At 38.4% G+C, this 21,081-nt stretch overlaps 2 protein-coding genes across 2 annotated transcripts; one reads left to right on the top strand and one right to left on the bottom strand.

Moving 5' to 3' along the window:
* The first annotated feature begins 4,878 nt into the window (after window positions 1-4,878).
* Window positions 4,879-11,955, top strand: LOC146310414 (G-protein coupled receptor family C group 6 member A-like). Its single transcript, XM_084742877.1, has 6 exons — window positions 4,879-5,048; window positions 7,123-7,429; window positions 8,106-8,921; window positions 10,015-10,227; window positions 10,319-10,436; window positions 10,990-11,955. The coding sequence occupies exons 1-6, from the start codon at window positions 4,879-4,881 to the stop codon at window positions 11,913-11,915; spliced, it is 2,550 nt and encodes an 849-aa protein (XP_084599003.1). The 3' UTR covers window positions 11,916-11,955.
* Window positions 11,956-15,145: 3,190 nt separating this feature from the next.
* odc1 (ornithine decarboxylase 1) lies at window positions 15,146-20,690 on the bottom strand. The gene is made up of 11 exons (XM_084742343.1): window positions 20,532-20,690; window positions 18,576-18,724; window positions 18,216-18,353; window positions 17,812-17,985; window positions 17,491-17,663; window positions 17,172-17,388; window positions 17,003-17,086; window positions 16,673-16,835; window positions 16,451-16,566; window positions 16,135-16,349; window positions 15,146-16,029 (listed from the first exon to the last, which is right to left on the bottom strand). The coding sequence occupies exons 3-11, from the start codon at window positions 18,315-18,317 to the stop codon at window positions 15,891-15,893; spliced, it is 1,383 nt and encodes a 460-aa protein (XP_084598469.1). The 5' UTR covers window positions 18,318-18,353; window positions 18,576-18,724; window positions 20,532-20,690; the 3' UTR covers window positions 15,146-15,890.
* Between the last annotated feature and the right edge of the window lie 391 nt (window positions 20,691-21,081).

Genomic DNA, 21,081 nt, shown 5'->3' with positions numbered 1-21,081 from the left:
GCAGCAGCGATGTTGTTGCTTTTCCCTAAGTCTGACCTATACTTAGTGTTTTTTCTATTGTATTATATCGTATGTATGTTTATTGTTGTATTATTTATTTAATAAACAATGAATTTTCATTTAAGATTGGGATATGGAGCCTTTCAGATTTTTTGAATCAGGTTGAAGTACTTCCATATTCAGTGTAATATCTACAGCAGATAGCAGCCACACGCCCAGTTAGTAGCAGCAGGGCTCACAAGTTAAGCAATAAACTGCTGTGGACAGGATGAGCAGATAAACCTAAAAAAAAATCAGTATCAGTTTATCAGTATTTTCACTTTGCCATCATACAGCATTTTCTGACAAAAGACCACAGTTATGTAAAGCAAATATTGCTATGTCCAAAGCCACCATCCTCCTTTGACAAAAACAGTAATTTTCCCTTGCAGAACATAGGACTTGCTGTTCTAATCCTGCCTAGCTCGGTTACTTTGTTCGTCTTATTTGGTGTTTTGAAGGATTACTTTGGATTCACTTAGATCACACAATAACACTAACAGACTGAAGCGTCGAGGAAGCGGCAGGTCCACGACTTCTGCACTCTGTCAGGAAAAAATTACTGTTTTTGTAGGGAGTCTGGTGATTTTGAAGAGAGCAGTATTTGGTGTATATAATGGTGGTTTCCTGCTGGAAAAGGCAGTGTGAGGGCAAGTGAAAATATTCTAAATATAGCATACACTTAAACTGATGTTGATTTTTTTCTTTTAGGTAGATCTTTTTTAGATGTTAAAAATAAATACTAAAATGCCGCTGCTTCTACAAACTGTGGGTATGGTATATAGACGAGTACCTCGCATAAAAAAAAACTCACACTATCCCTTTAACTAGTAGAAATAGGCTTAGTAGACTGCGCCTAAATCAAAAACATTTGATGACTATAGTCAGTCTTGAATTACTCAAGAAGACTACTTAGGTACAGTTTTAAGTATTTTGCTTAAACATTTTTTTTTTAAGAATTTTAAGTATTTAGCTTAAATATTGTTTTATGTTACTTAATACTTAACTTCATTCACAAGATTTATTGGGCAGCTAGCTGTAGAAAGCTATAGATCAGAGATAAATATCATTAATATGTCATTATATACATCACTAATTTTTTTAAACATTTTGTATACTGCTGGATTAGCTTGTGAATTTCCCCAGAGTATAAATTAAGTATTTTCTATCTGTAACAACTAGACTTGCACCGATTAATCGGCAATGCTCGGAATCGGGCCGGTTTTCACGTGACTGGCTTTGACCGGTGACCTGCCGGTCAGCGTCACAAATCCGGTTCTGTGCCCGTCATGGTCACACACATGTTCTGCAGGATGGTCACGTCATGCGCGCAGTAGACAAACTGACCGTGACGTCAACACAGCGCTGATAAAAGCTACACACTCAAGACACATGCTTGCTTGAAGCTGGTGTAAGCAACAGATTACAAGAACTGGATAAAGAGAAGACAGACAGTCTACAACGAGACAGAGCAGCTGACAGTGTCGCAAAACAGCCGTAAACGCTCTCGCACTTCAGGCTAATGCTAGCAAGCTAGCAGCAGACTGCTGTTCACAGAGGGACAGTTAAAATCTCACCTCCTGTTCTGGCTGAAGAATAAACAACCTGTGTTGATGTGTTTCCTCAAACATTTTCTCATCCAGACTCCTTTAACTTCTGTGTTTGTTTTTCTCACGGCAAAGTTTTACTTCAAACTGTTGCACCGCATTAGTCTCCGGTTTGTTTACATCCGCTTCCACAAAAGATCACGTGAAATCGCGTCCCGCGAAATCCCGCGATCTCGCGAGATCACGTTCACCCAATTCATAATCTTAATATAAAATTATAATAAGGCCTGGTTGTAATCTGGATGATTTTGGAGAAAGTATTAAATTAATATTTAATAGTCAGTGTGTCAAGAAAAATTGCAAAAATGTTTGTGAATGCTGTCAATTACAGTTTTTAGAAAGACTGACAATCGGAACCGGCCAAAATCGGAATCGGTAGGTCAGACCCCTCAAAAATCGGAAATCGGAATCGGCTAAGAAAGTTGAAATCGGTGCAAGTCTAGTAACAACCCATCATTTACTTTGTATTAATTAACTGAATCTCTTTATCAAAGTAACTCTTGAAGTACTGGTACTACTAGTAAAGTTATCAAATAAGTGAACTGCTGTAAAAATAGCTATTTCCCACTTTGATGTAGTGGTAAAAGTATAAAGTAGCAGAAAATGGACATACTCAAAGTACAAGTACTTCAAAATTTTACCTAAGTACAGTACTTGAGTAAATTTACTTAGTTGCTTACTACCACTGCATTGTTCTAAACTGAACTACCAAAATACTCAAGTAGCCCAGTTAAAATGATTTCTAACTCAGCCTGATGAAACAGTAAAAAAAACACCTAAATGCATCAGTGATAATAATCTGACAAATAATGTGACATAATGTTCTGAGGGGTCATTCTGTCGTCAAATTATTTTTGATACTTTAAGTAGGCCTTAATATTTGTACTTTTTGATCTTTTTTTGGACAGTGGAGTATTTTTATAGTGTGGTGTTACTTTTACTTGTCTTTTCTCTTTTCTTCCACATGTTAATGTTGAATACATTCAGTGAGTTTTGAAAAAACAAAAATCAAACAAACAAATAATTAAGAGCTTTATTTGAATTGAATGTCCACATACATCACACACATATACCAGGTTATATTTTGTAACAAGTTCTACATATCTGACTCCTGCTGACATTACAAGAAATAAACTTACAAGAAATGGCTTTTGAGCTTGACAGTTAATTCTTGACTTGGGAAACAACAGCTTCATCAGCAGATTGACATCATGGAAATAATAAAGTCATGGTTTATATTTGGATTTATATCCCAAGCACTTTTAGAGATTTCTTGTCCTACAATGTCCTTATCATGAGAGCATGAGCAGAACTGCAAAACATAATGCTTGCATATTACAGTGACTACAGTAACTGAATAAATTATCATGATGGTATGTGAACTCAAATAAATTCTTCTCTGTGTTGAACATGTAGACTGCTGCCCTCTAGTGGACTGTAGTGAAAACTGTGCCACAGCAAAAGGGCCATTGCTTACTTTAAAAAACTGATTCCTGCCTTGTCAATAGATAGATAACCAGAATCAGGTAATCAATATCGCCAAGTAGGTTTGCTTATATGAGCAATTTTCCTTGGTCCATAACAATAACCATAGTAGGTAGAATAATATAAAGAAAGGTAAAAAAAAAAAACTGCAAGTCAAGAAGCATAAATAGGAAATAGTTGACAATAAAATATTACAATACATATACAGTATGTACAGTACAGCTGGGCAGTTTTGTGCAGGAATGTGCAAAGTATTCAACAGTGAAGGTGCAAAAGTTCACACTCTGCAGTGTAAGAATATTTAAAATGATTAATAAATCATAAATTGATAGCTAATTAAACTCAAGTTAATAGTCATTTCATTGTTAACACACAATGAAATGATAGTTAATTATATTTACTAAGTATTAGTAATGCTATGATTTTATCATTAGTTTGTGTAATAAATAATTATAAATTATATATTATATCAGAGGTGATGAGAGACACAGTTACATTCTGATTAAATTAAAACATTTCATATATTTATATTAAGTATTTTTTTAATGATTACCAAATATTAGTAAAGCTGAAAGAAATCATTATGTAGAGAAATGGACCAGATGTTTGTAACACTTTGTTAATACTTAATAATTAGTTTGTAAAATGTTTTCAAGGTTTGAAAAGTACTTGGATTTTAGATAAAGTGCTTGAAACGTCTTGAAATTGTAATCACATTACTTCCAAAATAAATTGCTGTCTGCTGAGCTAAATTGTATTGGAAGTTAATGAATAATCATTAATTGATTAATTGTCAAATAAAAATTCAACCAATTAAAATGTATTAATTGCTAATTAATATCTCCAAATGGCATTAATTACATGACATTTGACATTGTTTTGTCTGGCGGAGCCATTCACTGGATAAGGAAACTTAAAATTAAACATAAAATAATAAAAAAAGAAGAAGAACTGTACTTTCATACAGGTTACACATTTTGAAACATGAAACTTTGTTGTGTTTTCCTTTAATTTGTCATCCGTCAGTAGAATTCTATCACAAAACATCATTTTGGTTGCTAAATACGTGATAACATTTGATTTAATGCAATGAAGAGGTGAAATAATCATTTTGAATATGAATATGTCATTTACCAGCTGTAAGGTGCTGGAAAAGCTTGAAAATGCACCTTGAAAATACTGGAAAAGTGCTTGAATTGACTTCGGAAAAGGTGCACAAACCCTGAAATTGTGAATCTAGCTGACATGTGCAAATCTGATTCTGAGGACCTCAGAGCAGACAAAGTCTTGGGGACCCTCTGTAATATCTGGTGCCCCCCTGTGGAGGGCCCGGACCCCAGGTTGAGACCACTGTTATAAAGTGTCAGCCATAGACTTCACATTATCATGTAGTATCTATGGGGTGGAGAGTCAGTGTCAGTGGGGGATTCTGGCCTCATTGATGAGACCAGCTGCAGTTTGGGTCAAAAACATTTTGTGAGATTTTGCCCTGCAGCCTCGTCCCAGAGGGGTGTGACTCATCAGCGAATGAATCATCCTGTGTGAGCAATTCAAATCACCTTGCAGTTGCTGAATATTTTGAAGATATGTTAACAATGAGTGTTTGCATCAAATAACACGATCTGTCTGACAATGCAAATGAACCTTTCCACATGGGGAAGTTACATGAGAGCTGCTGTCCTGGAACCAGTTCATACTACGGTGACAGGATCAAATACTCACAGGTGTATACGCCGGCGGATCCACAATGCTCCTCTCGTGGTTATTTGTCGCTGTCGTGGGTGTATTTTGCCCTTGTTCAGAAGAGGATGGTCTTCTGCATGCATACTCACCTGGGGACATCATCATTGGAGGACTTTTCCAAATTCACAGACAAACAGATAGGAACAAAACACATGGACCATTTTCCTGTAGTGTGTAAGTATGACCTCAATGAGATTAGAGCTGCAACAGTTAATCAATTATTAAACAATTATTAAATGAATTGCCAACTGATTGACATTTTTCACCATTTTCTGACGTTTTACAACACACAACTAATCGATTAAAATTAAGAAAATAATTGACCCATTAATCCAAATTAAGCCCCCAAGTAAAATATCTTAGACTTCTCTGCACACAAGGTTTATTTATCTCAAATTTTGTTCAAAAATTTGTTAAAAGCCGCGTTGGTGAGGACTTCTCCTTTGCCAAGATAGTTCATCCATGTGACAGACGTGGCATGTAGGTGTGCCTTGGACTGATCACAATGAAAGGCCGCTTTCTCTGTGCAGTTTAATGATGAAAAATAAATAGGGCTGACACCATGCGGTCTGTTGGTTGGCTGGCTGGTCATTATGCTCTCATTGAGAATTTGGTCCCTGATGTTATGTTCATTAGAAAAGTGTTTCTGAATCCATTATAATCGGGGGTTGGGACATGTGCAGACTTGATGCGCTTTTCCAAGTAACAGGCTATTTACTGACCTTTTAATTGGCACCATGTCAAAGTACCAGCACAAATATCTACATCAGCTCCAGCCTCAGAGGACAGAAAAGCTGAGTGGACAAAAAGGTTATTTTTGATGACAACATGTGTGTGGATTTTAGTCAAACTTCTTTATCAGTGAAGGCTGGTAGCTGTTCCGTCTGTGACCGGCTACAAGATTGCATGTTTTTTGTTGTTTCTGTGTTTATTATGTAGGTTAAATTTGGTGCTAACGTGTTGCTATTGTGGATATTCCCACAGACTGGGGCAATGCTGGACGAATGTTATCATGTTGAGGGACAGTCAAGAGAAACTGTGTGAATTTTAAGCCTTTGCATTTTAAATAAGAAGAGCAGTAGGACGGATGCTGTGACTGTTTTTCCATCTCACCTTTTGTATTTTTTTGTGTTTATACTGCAGTGTGAGCCGCGTTAGTGCTGAGCTGTGTTTATATATGGAAGCAGGTGTGACTCTCAACGCCAGTGTATGCGTATATGTGTGTGTGTGTCGTTGCTCTGCTGTCAGTTTACTTCATTAACATGGCCTGGAGATAATGATACAGCTACATGTGAAAAAGAAATGGCCAGACTGCAGGAGTACTTTTTTTCTTGCAATGCTTTGGGAAACACTGATCAACATTTTTCACCATTTTCTGACATTTTTTTTAGACCGAACAACCAGAGAAAGTGACTGACCGATTAAAAAACTAAATGATGAAATATGCATCCCATGTTTTCCAACGTTCTCTGCCCTCTCCCTGCAGTTCCCCTGGAGTTTTGATTCCCGCAAATGATGAAATATCAAAATCTGCACATACACTATATTTATTAGAAATTCTATTACTGCTATTTGTGGTTGTTCTTTTTGAAAGTGCATGCTTATTCCACATATTTGTCAGTTGTGTCAAGAGAACAGGAGAGAGGCGAGCAGAGCAAACAGACAGGAGAGAAGCCCTTCCTCACACATCATCATACAAGGTGTTGATCCACTTTTTATCCAGGAACTCATCAAAAGCTCTAAATTCATGAGGTTATTATAAGGATCAGCTCTACATATGATTAGAAAACAGCAGAGGAGCAGAATCACTTGTTGACCAGAACAAAGAAATTCATCAGCTGTTCAGCCAGGCTGAGTATTGTTATGTGCAGCCCTATGAGAAATAGCCATAGGTCAGTGCCTAATAAATGTCTTTTTTCAAGATTAAACTACACATTTTAGAGTGGCTTTTGATTAAGACCAGTCCAAAGCTCACCTGTGTCATAATCCTGCTGTTTAATCAGCATCTCTATATGGCACACCCGTCAGGTGGGCGGTTTATCTTGACAAAGGAGAAGTGCTCGCTAGCAGAGATAGTAACAAATTTGTGAACAAATTTAGAGAGAAATAAAGCTCTTGTGTGCGTGGAAAAAACCTTAGTTTTTTTTTCCCTGAAACTCATGGAAAATGGGAGAAAAAACAATAATTTTGCTCGATGAATATTTGAATCATTTCAGGTATTTCATTTGTCCTCTGTCAATTTTTGAAGGTATGATTTCCGAGGGTTCCTGCAGAGTCAAGTGATGATATACGCCATCAGAGAAGTAAACCAGCGGAGGGTTCTGCCCAACTTTACCATAGGATATGACATCTATGACACTTGTACGGATGTCAGTATCGCCATCATAGCAACGCTCCAGCTGCTGCAGAACCAGTCAGACCCTCAGAGGTGTTTAGTACCTGAAACCTTTCAATCTGCTTTACCTGAACCCAAAACAAAGGCAGTGATTGGTGAAAAGCATTCTGAAATATCAATAGCTGTTGCACGAGTTCTCGCTCTGTCATCAGTTGCCCAGGTTTGTCTTCTCTCTACTTGATACTGTCCCATTAACAACGGTTGAGTATAGAGATGTTCCCATACCATTTATTTATTCCTGATAGTGATTTTGATTACTGAACTTTGCATTTTGTTCAGTCTATTATAGTCATGAATGGACATATACAGAGACAGCTGGATGCCTATCACTTCTGTCCATGCATACTGACACAGTAGAACGGCGTCTGTCGTGGGCGCGGTGGAAAGTTCCGTGGACAAGTCTGTGCAGTCACAACAAATGCTGATATTGTGCTTTCATGTCCTCGAGTGCATGAGTGTCCACTGGGCTCTGCGCAGACATCTGTACCCCTGCCCATTTGCCCGTAGACTCGTCTACGGGCTTTTCCATGTGGCAGCTGCAGACACTGATCTACTGTGCCTGTGTGGAGAGCGTTCCTTTAAGCAGACTCCAGAAAGCAGTAGAAACAGAATCTGCAGTGTTCCTGTCCATTTTGGACTATAACAGAGGCTAGAAATGTAAAAGATTTTGAATGCATTTGCATAGTTTGAGGCTATGCTAGGAATTTTCTGAATCAAGTAAAATGTAATGATATAATCTGTAATAAATACAGTTCTTTGCACCTAGATTTAAATGCATCACTGTTGCAAACTGTATGCAGAGTAATTTCAACATGATTTGTTTCTGTTTGTTACAGATCAGCTATTTATCAACTAGTGAGCAGCTCAGCAGGAAGTTGAAGTTCCCCACTTTTCTGCGAACAATATCTAGTGATGAACATCAGACAAAGGCCATTGCTGAGTTGGTGAAGCTGTTCAACTGGAAAACAGTGGTCATATTAGGAAGTGATGATGAGTACGGGAAGTACGGCAGCGATCGCCTTGTGGACCTTTTCAATGAAATGACGAACGTCTGCATTGAATTTGTTGACATCCTGCCTGGTTACTTTTCGCATAACGGCGCTGATGCTGTGAAGTGTCAGAATGAGGTGGTGAGCAAAATCAATAAATCATCTGCCGAGGCCATCATCATGTTCACCAAGGACTCCAATGTTGAGGTCGTCATGCGAGACGCTATAAAATACAGTCTCAACAGAACATGGATTGCAAGTGATGCTTGGTCCATCTCTACAAGAGTCTCTGCAATGCCGCACATTGAGAGGGCCGGAGAGGTGTTCGGATTCATCTCTAAGAAGAATGAGGTGCCTGGTTTTAAAGACTACGTCACCTCGATGTTCAGAGGAACCACCAACTCCCTTCTCAAACATCACCTGACTCATTATCCACTTTGTTCTAATCAGTCTGACAAGAACAGAGAAATGAACTGCTCCCCAGCAAACAGCCATCAGGGGTCCAAGCGATGTCTGGACATTAGCTGCTTGACCAGTCAAATTGACCAGTACGGCTCTTACAATATCTACTTAGCTGTTCAAGTCATTGCTGAGGGTCTCAGACACTTGCTTAAGTGTGACAGCCGCCAGTGTAAACGTAGCAGACAGTTTACAGCCTCTGAGGTACAGTGAAGTTAATCTTGCTGACATATTTTTTATTGCAAATGTGTGTCTTTAAATAGTGTGAAAGTTTTGGAAATACACTTAATCACTGTCTTGCAGAGTTTGACGAGAAGATTACAGAGTTTATGAACATAAAATGAGAGGAGAAAGAATTTTTTGGTTTGCATTTCAAGAATAAAGTCAAAATGTTGAGAATAATTTTGAAATGTTGATAAGAAAGTTGAAATAGCGAGAATCCCAGGCACAAGAAAAAAGGAGCATAAATTTGAAATATTGAGAATAAAGTTGAACTTTCAGTATTTGTCCCAGGTATAAAAAAAGAAGATAATAAAGACGAAATGACGAGAATAAGGTCAAAATATGTAGAATAAAGTTGAAATGTCAAGAATAAAGTTGTAATTAGAGAATGAAATCAAACTGTCTAGAATAAAATCAGAATATCAAGAATAAAGTCATAATGTTGAGAATAAAGTCAGAATAGAGAGAATAAAGTAAAAATATCAAGAATAAAGTTGAAATGTAGAGAATAAAGTCAGAATATCCTGAATAAAGTTAAACCTCGTCCTAAGTATAAGACAAAATAAATCTGAATAAAGTTTTGAGAATGAAGTTGAAATGTTGATAAAGATGAAATACCATTTCAACAATTTAATCAAAATGTTATTTCAACTTGCCTGGGACTTATACCAAAAGTTCAGGTTCATTCTTGATATTTTCAGCTTAATTTATGAAATGCAAAATAAAAAGAAACCTTCCTCCTCCTTATTTGTTTCCATTAATGTGTACCTTGTACTGTATAATAGAAGATGGACACCTCTCACTTATCTGTGTGGTGAATATAAAAGGCTACAGACAACAGCGCATTAGCTTAGCGCAGCATTGAGACTGAAACAGGGTGAACTGCAAGTCTGACTTTCCCCAAGGGTAGGAAAATATGTCTTGTGATACGGATCTTCTCATCTAAAACTCTGCAAGAGTACAAATATTTCATTGTGAAACTCTAATAATGTGTGTTTCCGGATTTGTCATTTGGCTATTAGTAAAAGTATTACTGATTTTACATCAGCATAATTTTGTTTGTTTGTCTCCACAGCTTCTTATGGAAATCAAGAAAGTCAACTTCACTGTGAACGCCACACAAATATTCTTTGACCCCAACGGCGACCCCAGTTTAGGATATGACATTGTGTATTGGAACATGGCTGAATCCAAACAGGGCGTGCACATAGAAACCATTGGAGAATACTGGCCAAACGGAAAACTCAAAGTCCCGGATGATCATGTCAAAAACAAGTTCAGTGTGATGGTGAGGATCGAATTATTTTATTAGATTTATTTCCCAAAATAATGACTGAAATCATCACCATGACGTCCTGATTCTGTTCTGTCTTTCAAAGGTAACTGCTTACAACTGCTCTAAAACATGTAAACCAGGCCAGGAGCTGAAAAAGCAGAACAAAAAGTGCTGCGATGAGTGTGTGCCATGTGCGGATGGAGAGTTTTCTCCTGGGAATGGTAAGTGTTTTATTATTAATCTCTAGCAAGATGATACTGTCTGCAGACAGCTCAACAGTCTCCTTCTCATATGAAATATTCACCACCGCAAACAGTAAAAATCCTTCATAGAGGATCCCTACGATCTATGATCAGAACCATGTCCATAGCAACAGTCTGTTCTTCATAACAACGGTCGGTTGTACAGAAATAACAGACCGTAGAATGCTTTAATTGAGAAAAAGTATTTAACAAAGTCATGTGATATGCAATAGTCATGCATATATACAGTACAGGAATGTTACTGTAAAATGTTTACAATCAATGCCTATCTTGTTTTCCCAACTGTTCAAAGACAGTTTTGCATTAATTTGCAAATTTTCCATAACTTCACTGTCACACTGCTGTACTGTAAGGGTGATCAGATGCTGTGACTTGGTACTTCCTCATTTATGTACATGCAGGTGCGTCTCATGCAATCAGTTTCTGATGAAAGTGTTCGTCATGATGACTACAGAAATAGTCTTACATTGCCTGTGCAGTTTAATCTGCATTTCTTTTTTCACTCCTACAGGTCAGGTGTGTCGACGCTGCAGACAAAGGCAGTATTCATCTCCACAGAGGGATAGATGTTTGAACAAAACAGTTGAATTCCTGCAGTGGTCAGATCCCTTCATTATCATCTTGAGTTGCTTGGAAGTCTTAGGGATAATTGTTACCGTTGTGTTTGCCATTTTATTTACCATATACCGTCGCACTCCCATTGTGAAGGCCGTTGGAGGTTACTTGAGTTTCTTGGAGCTTTTTTCCTTGCTGGTCTGCTTCTGCCTTCCATTTAGCTTTATAGGATTGCCCACTAAGGCTTCCTGCATGCTAGGCATGCCTATCTTTGGCATAGCCCTCTCCCTCTGCATCTCCTGCATTCTGGCCAACCTGCTCCAAATCTTGGTGGGCTTCAACTTCGAGCAGCAGATTGGCTCCTGGATAAAGAAGCTCAATCAGCCACTGGTTGTGGTGGCCATCGTCACTGGGATCCAGCTGGCCGTGTGTGTGCCATGGCTGTGCATTCATCCCCCATTTCCCAGAGAACAAATGTTAAACCAGACCATCCTGACGCAGTGTGACAAAGGCTCCCATGTGTTCTTTCTATCCATGTTAGCCTACAACGCTTTCCTTGCCATTAGTTGTTTCATATTTGCAATAAAAGGTAAACAGCTGCCAGACTTGTATAAAAATGCCAGTTTGATCAGCAACAGCATGTTGCTGTTTCTAATCATTTGGATCCTCTTCATTCCAATTTATATCAGTTTGTTTGGGAAATACAAAAGAGCCATTGAAAGTGCCGCCATTCTCATCTCGACCTACAGCATCCTCGGCTGTCACCTGGCCCCAAAGTGTTACATCATGTTGTTCAGGAAAGAGATTAACAATGAGAACGCCATTACTGAGTACATCCGCAAGCATTATGAGCAGAGGAAAATCACTGTGGTGAAGTCATAATCTCACATGTGCATGGGTTGCAATCATCTGCACAAAACTGCGTCTTGCTCTGGCGAAATCTTAGCTACCGTTTCTCTCTCCGGCTACTTGAACACGTGCCTTTGTGCCCACAGAAAGACTGACTTAAAGTGAATCCAACCTGATATGGTTTTACATTTTAAAGCAGGTGTTCGACATTTTGGGAATTACTTTACTTTCCACCGTCATATCTGCCTGTTAAATGTGAAGCTACAGCAAGCAGCCCATTAGCTTAGCATAACATAAAGACTGGAAACCATTTTTCAAGATTATGTGGGCGTGTCAGCTCACGATTGATTGACAGCTGCCTCAGGATGCCCAGCACAGACGCTAAGTAATATCCTGCTGTGGACCGCTGTGGACGCAGACAGCAGTATTTTAGCACCTAAACAAAGGAACACCTGAAAAAAACTCAACATTGGTTTATTAGAACATGTTCGTTGCTTTGCTTTGTTGTCAGGCAGCATTTTCCAATGGGGAACTGAAGCCGTCGTCTGACACTTTGGGAAATATGGATTGACATTTTTCACCATTTTCTGACATTTTAAAACAAATAACTATGAAAAAAATCAGTAGTTGCAGTCTCAGCTTTATTTTGCCACGAATGTCAACATGAACGCACTCATGCGCTCAAAACAGGAAGTGTAAGTACAGAAGTACACAAATTGAGACACAGCCATTATTTTTCTAGCTAGCTACGGGCTAACAACCTTGACATCGGCTTGAAGCCCAGCAAAATGCAGCAGAGATGGAAGGTTTTGTACAGTGTATGTTTAGATTGTCTACTGCAGCTTTAACAGACATATAAATGGTATCAATCCTCTAAATGAGTGTTTTCAGAATGAGCATAACTGCACACTGTATACATTATGCTACTTATCTCTTGTCATATGCAAGAAAATTACGGCAAAATTATTGTCTTTTTTTTTTTTTTTTTTACTTTACTGTTGTTAGTACAGCTGTTGATAATTCATGAGATGAAATGAAGAATGAGAAATGAAGTTAGGATCTTTGTCTCTTGAAGTGTCAGTTTAAAAACAATTGTATATAGTGGATAAAAGATGAAAAAATGTGAAAAAGACACTGTAGTGTTTGTGTATCATTTTAAATTTGTGTATCATATGTGTCAGACACTGATTAACTGTCACATGAAGTTTGCTGTATTGCTGGTGTATAGTCCACTTTATTATTAGTTGTTATATTTGATTTAGGCTTTGTTTCTGTGTGTAAAAAGGCATTCTTTGAGAGATGTATACTGTGAATAAACTGACTTGAACACCGCAGGAGTGCACTTATATATACCTTAAACATTTGTCCAATAAATGTTCACTTTATATCTGCTCCAAAATGGAACAAAAAGAGACAAACACACTGATTTATTCAGGGGTTTGAAGATAAATTTACACATCATGAATCTTTCCCTAAATATTAGCAGACAGATATAACAGACCAGTTCCCTCTGTAAACACTAGATGGGAGTATTGAGACATTCTGTGATGGAAAGCAACAAATACATTTACTCAAGTACTTAGGTACAATTTTGATGTACTTGTACTTTACTATTTCAATGGTATGATACTGTCTAATTCTACTCCATTTTGAAAGCAAATATTGTACCTTTTACTCAATTTTAAAGCTTTACTTACAGGTTAGTTAGTTTTAGTTAATTAACAGGGTTGGGAAGTTTACTTGAAAAATTTATTCCAATATAGTTACCAATTACCTATTTAAAAAATGTAGTCAGTAATGTAATCCAACATTAAAGTTATGTAACTCTAATGTAAGTCTAATGCAGTGTTTTTAGGGCTGCAACTAACAATTAATTTCAGTATTACCTTTTCCATTCATTGATTAGTTGTTCGGTCCATAAAATGACAGAAAATGGTGAAAAATGTTTAGCAGTGTTTCCCAAAGATGATGTCCTCAAATGTCTTGTTTCGTCCACCTAAAAATATTCAGTTTACTGTCAGAGCGGAGTAAAGAAACCAGATAATATTACACAGATAATATTAAAAAAGAACTCAAAATGATGAATGGATTATAGATGCAGATTAATTGAAAAGTTGATCAACAGTAGATTAATTAATGCTGTGAACAATTTAATGATGGATTGATTTAAAGAGAAAAGGTGGTGAAATTAGCTGTGTGCATGGTAGTAAACTGTAATCCTACAAATAATCCCCATTTTTACTAAATCTAACAGTGATCTGATTGTCTTTTTTTTCTTAACTGTTACTGTAATGGAAGTTACCTTTTTTGTATCCAGATTACATAATTCCATTACATGTAATCTGTTACTCCTCAAGGCTGATTAATAGAAAATGTAAATCAACTAATAAATCACATGAAAGATTAAGATACTCAGCAGTATATAGGTATTTAAATAACCCCCACCCTTATTTACTACAACACTAAACCAACAGAAACATGATTTTGAAAATATTTTGATGCTAATACTTTTACTTTTTGTTTTTACTTGTTTTACTTTGTCTTTTACTTAAGTACTTAAGATTTTGGATGCAGGACAGTTTTACTTCAACAGTATGTTTACATGTAGTATTGCTACTTTTACTTAAGTAAAGCATCTAAATACTTCTTCCACCACTGCTATACAGTTAAGTCGATGTTTTTTGTACATACAGTATGGGACAGCATTAAAAAAAACAAAAACAAAACACAACTTCCCTTATTTGGCTCTGCACCTAATGTTTTCTTTATTAAAAAAATACAAAATTTCAAAAAGTTTCCATAGGAAAGCATTATGAATTTGCAATCCCGTCTCTTTCGTATCCATTTCAAATGTCTGGGTAAACAGCTTCTTATTAATAGCATGAACAGACTTCTTGCGGTCTACAAGTTACAAAAAAATAAAGATAAAATAAAATAAGGAGGAGAAGAGGAGAGGTGCAGTTTGCATCTTGAGTCCCTGTGTTTTAAGTGTTAATCTTGAAGATGTGTTTTCTTTTGGTGGCACATGTGGTGTAACAAAGGATCACATGCTTGACATGAGCAGCTGATCTGTCTGGTATCTATACTGCTGCAGCAATATCAGCCCAGAGGCATGATGTGAGGTTCTGACATGCAGAATGTGATGCATTCATTTCCAGTATAACTTTCTGAGTACATATACATATTATGTATGGGAGAGAGTGACTATAAATATAATAAGCATTTACAGAACAAACACTGAACAGGATCATTCTGAATGCTAGTAAAAACACATCTTGATGACTAACACTTGACAGGTTCTGTACAGAGGTGGAGATCATGGAAAATATAAATATAAACATAGCAGCCATTGTTGAGGAATTAAATCACCCTTCCAACCACCTCTTTGCGAGTTACTAGCTTGGGATGTGACATCAGCTGCTAACAGGGCGGTCAAGGATCAGCAGTTTAAGAAATAAACAAATCCCCTCTTTTAAGCTGTAAGCAATCCACCACTATACTTTGACGTTTTTAAGTCAAAAGCACTGGTAACCTTTCACTTCTTGGACTAAGTACTGTAGTCCAAGTGTTGGAAAGCCTGTGGTGATGGGAATCCTTCTGCAAAGCAGTTTTGTGATTTATTTTGCAAAGCAACAGTCTCTCTCCCTACACCATTCCAGTTGAGCAAATAGGTTCTTCATGAACTGCAGTAATCCTTGCAGCCATTTTCCAAAAATTGAGGCAGGAAGACCACAGCCTACAGCAACAGGTTCAAGTACAGAGTTGCCCTGGCACACACAGAGACACTCAGAGTGTGATTCAGCCTCATTTCATCAAGGGTTGATCCCCAGCTTCCATACAGAACACAGAAATTTGTGCAACATGTCCCTCTCATTCCCCTGTCAAGTAACTGGCCTTGAAATGTCACATACATTTGTGGAGAAGGAAAAAAAAACAAAAAAACAAAACAAAAAAACACATTTTCAGATAATAAACAGATGCTAAAATGCTGCTGTGATGTACATGTGTTTAAACCACACGCGCCTGACAGGGCTTAGTGGGAATCTCCAAGCTGCTCTCTCGGCCACAGCACGCTGGCATTTCAAACAGGCAAGACTCGTCAACGGGAGCCGGCATGCCCTGGGAACAGATCTGCTGCACGTGTTGCCTGTAGAGGACAATGCAGACAACAGTTAGACTGTTTGGGAACGCAAGATTTTCCTCATGATTAGATGTACCCCATGTCATTTTCAGGTGCTGTGACATCACTCACCAGGCAGGGCGGGACATCACATAGTGGATGTCAGGTCTTTGGAAGCCGTTGAAGGTGGAGGAGGCGGCCACAGTGTAGGCACCCATGTTCTCAAAGACCAGCCAGTCGCCCACCTGCAGGTCAGGCAAGCTGCACTGTTCAACGATGCGATCGAGGCCGTCACATGTCGGGCCCCAGATACTGCAGGGGTACATGGCCTCATCTGGCTTTGGCTTCTATTGGTTGAGACACACAGGTTGACCATTAAGTTTCATCTTTCTCGGACCCAACTGTATGACAAACTTTGTTGCCATTTGAATCCTTGACTTTCTCTCACCTTATGTAGTGTTGGCAAACAGTGAGCATGGTCATAGAGGATGCAGTTGAAAGATCCGTACACTCCATCGTTGACATAGTACATCAGAGTCCTATCATTGGTCCCTTCGTCTTCCTCTGTGAAGGAAGCAATAATCATTTTACTACTGAGGAATCTTACAAATCTGCTTTCAGAACAAATTACTTCTGAAATTAGGTCATTTTCCTAAATCAAACCAGTTACCGTCAGAGGCTGACTCGTCGTCCATGATGACCTTCTTGGCAATGATGTTGACAACCAGTGTGTAAGCAGAGGCCACATAAAAACGCCCTGGCTCAGCAATGACCTTAATACCAGTGTCTGCAGGGAAATACTTGTCCAAGGCTGGGTTGATGACTGCTGTGATCTGATGAGGAAGCAAAGAAAGTGTCCACAGGTAAATATCAGACTAAAATTTTTACTTCTACTGATGCTTCAGGGAAAAGTACCAAACTGTATGGCATTGTTTTTAAAACAAGTCAAAAGCAGTCAAGTAAGTTTAGCCCATGTAACACCTCAAAAAATGCAAGATACCTCTTCAAACTGAAGTTCAGCATCGTCTGAACCAGGGAAACCACCTCCAATGTCCAACAGATCCATGTTGAAGCCCAGCTCATCCTATAGTTCACAAAGTTCAGAGTTTAAGTTTACTCCGCTAGGTAGCCCAAACATCAGTTTCATATGCAATTCTATCACTACTCACCCCCATATCAAAGACACAGCGGGCATCAGCGATAGCCTGGGTGTAGGTCTCAGGATCAGTGCAGCCGCTGCCAACATGGAAACTGACGCCAATCACATCCAGCCCCAACTCCTTTGCCCTCTCCAGAAGACCTCGACAAGCTTTGAGTGGGGCGCCGAACTTCACGCTCAAGCGACACACTGACTTCGAGTCATCTGTGGCAATACGCAGGACCAGCCTGAGCACAAAGAAGCAGAAAAAGTTAGTGAAAGGACAAAAATATAGAAGAAGCGGATAAATAAATAAAAGCCTTCATATTATGGATGGTAAAATGTCTCACTTGGCATTGTCATGACAGCGGGCCACTTTCATGAGTTCCACCTCGCTATCAAAGGTCATCATCTGCACCCCATGGGCAGACGCATACTTGATCTGAGAGACTTGCTTGCAGGGGTTGGCATAGATGATTCTGCTTGGATCCACTCCCAGAGACTGAACCAGCTGAATCTCCGTCTAGAGGGAGACAATGCCAACAGTCAGCAAAAAAAAGTGCTAATTTCAAAACACAAGCTGCCAAAGCAATTTCACCTAATCGTCAAAAGAGCTTTGTATTGTGGTATCCTGAGAACATCTAGTGCCATGGAAATTTTCCAACACGCACCTTGCTTGCACAGTCGAAGCCAGTTCCCAGGGATGCCAGAGTCATAACCACAGCCCGGCTGTCGTTGCATTTAACGGCATAGAAAGGAGTGATACGAGGCAGGGCCCGCACCCAGCGCAAGTGCTTCTTTAGGACATCTCCCAAGTCACAGACATAGAAGGCATCCCTGTCGTCCTGCAATGGAGGGGATGGAAAAAAGGACATGTGTTTAACAAAAGCAGTTCTGTGACAGCGTGTTTCAATATAGATCATGACATGATACACTGCAAATAATACCAGACAATCATGTAGTGCAGGATTTCAGTTAAATGGCTTGCTATCCAGTTGCATCCTGTTGACATTCATCAGTTAACAAATGGGGCCATTTGTGTAGTCCCTAAACAATGCCAGAACAGGACACTTACCGTCATGGATGACTCATTGATCTTCTGCTCGACAATGTCTCGGGCAGAGAAACCCTCCTCCAGGAAAGAGAATTCAAACTCGGTGGGAGTGGCAGTGTTCATGGTCACAAGAAGTCCTTTTAATTGGTCACTATCAAACTGGAAGAGGGAGGGGAGTGTTCAGCTTTGAGAACAGTGTCTTTTCTGTCCTTGATTACTAAAGTCTATTATTCCCCATTCATGGGAAGGACTAAGCGCAAGTGTGAGTGAGTCACAAAAAGAGGTTACTCTGAATTATAATCTTTGTTACAGTATTGTTTGTATAAGATTACAACACACTATTGAATCAAGTTGCTAAGAAACAGACAGCGAGACACTTACTTGAATAAGAAAGAGATGGAATTTAGAGTTGCTGTTACTCAGGTGCAGAGAAGCCAAGGTGGCTCACCAGTGAAGTTAAATCCCTTCAAATATGACTCGAGGCCAGGGCCTGCTGAGTAGCCAGTGTGTGTTTGCCTAGAGCGATGATTCTGTAAACAAGAGCAGTTGACAGTATGTCAATATACAAACTGCATTTCCTCAGAGGGAAAAGGATGAATCAGGAAATAAATTGCAGTTAATAAAAATATATAATAATTATATAATACAGTATACAAGAGCTGCAACAATTAAACTATGACTAAATTAATATCCCAATACTTTGATAATTAATCATTGAGTCATTTTTAAAGGAAAAACACTGAAATCCTGATTCCAGCATCTTTAATGGGAACATTTTATGGTTTCTTTACTCCTTTGTGACAGTCAATTGAATATCTTCAGGCTGTGGGCAAAACAAGACATTTGAGGACATAATCTTGGGTTTTTGGGAAAGATTGATCAACATTTTCTAGTACTTTATGGACCAAACAAACAATCAATTCAGAAAATGACAGGTTACATAATTTTAATTGGCAATCAAAGTAATGGTTCATTGCAGGCCTACAATACAGCGCAAATTTCCTAATGACTATGAATTCAGAATTTTATATTTAGCAGTTTCTTCCCTCAGGCTGCAAGACTCTTTAATTCATTCACAGCACTCCACCATGCAAAATAGTTTGTTTTTATAAGACTTATTATTTATTGGTGCTGCACGATTTGTTGAAAAAAATCGTATTGCAATTATTTTCACTGAAATTGCAACATGTTATACGATTAGTGGAAATTATCAGTTTTGCATTATAGTTTTAATATTCACTGAAAAAAACCCCCAATTAAAATCATGATGTAATAATTATCAAGATCTGTACAAGCAAACGTTATCTTTTATTTGGAAAAAAGATTTTTAGGCCAGGTCATCTATGCAGCACTTAAGTACGACGACACTTTTCACGACATTTTTCCTTTATCAGAATAATGTGGTTTAGCAATTTATATATAACACTTTGCTATTTTGCGATTTTATTGTGATTAATTGTGTATCCTTATTAACTATTAAATCAATCTACTGTTTTTTTATGTTTTGTGAGCTGCAATGATGAGCTGTATAATGATAAATGATACTGTTTACCTTATAACGTTTACACGAAGTTAGGAGGAAAGATTATTTTATTAAAACCCTTGTAATCAATTTAAAAGTGACAGGACTTGAGGCATGCGCCAGAATTACGCAGACAGTTTTTAATAGCGCTCCATTTTATAAGTATGGGACGACAACTTGACACCATCTGCGCAGAAGTCATTCAAAGAGTTGAGCGTTTAAGGCCCTCCCAGTTCGGTTTTAATCCAGTTACAAAAGAGGTCCGCCCTCATCTTGCAAGAAAACGAACCAATGAGTGACTCACAAATGACGTACGCGTCAATATGCCGGTTCCGCTTAGAGCCTTTCATGCCATGAGGTAATTTAACATTCAAGTTAGCTGCCGTTAACGTGGTTTATCCCTTTTTACACAACCAATTCAAAAATCTGCACAGCGTAACGAAGAGTCACCCAAGTCAATGGCCCTGAAAAGTTATCACGAGCAAACGTTATTGCGTTTAACTGGCGAGTGTTAACACAAAGACGAGAATAATTTCGAGCTAGCTCTAGCTAACGTTAACCAACCAGCCACGTAGTAACGTTAATGCTAGGTAGCACTCCATATCTATTCAGTTTTCAATGAAACTGGTGTTAGGCTATGGTGAAATAACAAAATAACTTACCCTACACTAATAAGTCCCTTTACCTTTTTCCGTTTCGAGCCGCCATAACCGAATAAGCCTGCTAGCTAACACTTGCTAACGTGAACAAGCATTGCGCTAAGCTAAAATGTGTGACGTTTTTATTAATAACGACATGGAGGAGTCCTTACTTACCTTAAAAAGCATTTACAAAGAGTTTGTCCATTAGACCCGGATGCTGGGATAAAAAAGAAGCAGTTCCCTTCACAGTGAAGTCCGCTGCTAAAGGTGACGTCTCTGAAAGAAGGCTGAAATTCGAGTGGAAGCCGGCAAATGACTCCGAGAGTATTTATAGAGAGCTCGTTACTATGGCAACGCAGCCAGCTGAAACCGGCCTCCCTGTCCACGTATGAACCGGTTTGGCCTTGTCATTTCATCCACATGGTGGGAAAGACAGACAGAGACTGCTAGACAGCAACCACACACAGACTGTTGAAGAAAACTGGACCAACCACTTAATTAGTTGCAACATAAAGTAACATGAACGTCTATAATCAGCTTGGACTTCTGTAAAAACTATATTGTCTCTTTTGCCAGGTTTCCTCACCTCAATCAAGAAATAGTTGTAGATTTGAATTTTGAAGTATTTTTGATGTGCATTCAAACATTCTTTTTTTTTGGAAGTCTAAGCATGCAGTAAAAGACAATAAAAGAGATTCTGAAATGCTGAAAAATGTTTGAATGT

This window comes from Lutjanus erythropterus, chromosome 18 (genome assembly GCF_056507025.1).
Source record: "Lutjanus erythropterus isolate fLutEry1 chromosome 18, fLutEry1.hap2, whole genome shotgun sequence".
NCBI lineage: Eukaryota > Metazoa > Chordata > Actinopteri > Lutjaniformes > Lutjanidae > Lutjanus > Lutjanus erythropterus.
The sequence above is the reverse complement of the archived record's forward strand: the minus strand, read 5'-3'. Positions and strand labels throughout refer to the sequence as shown.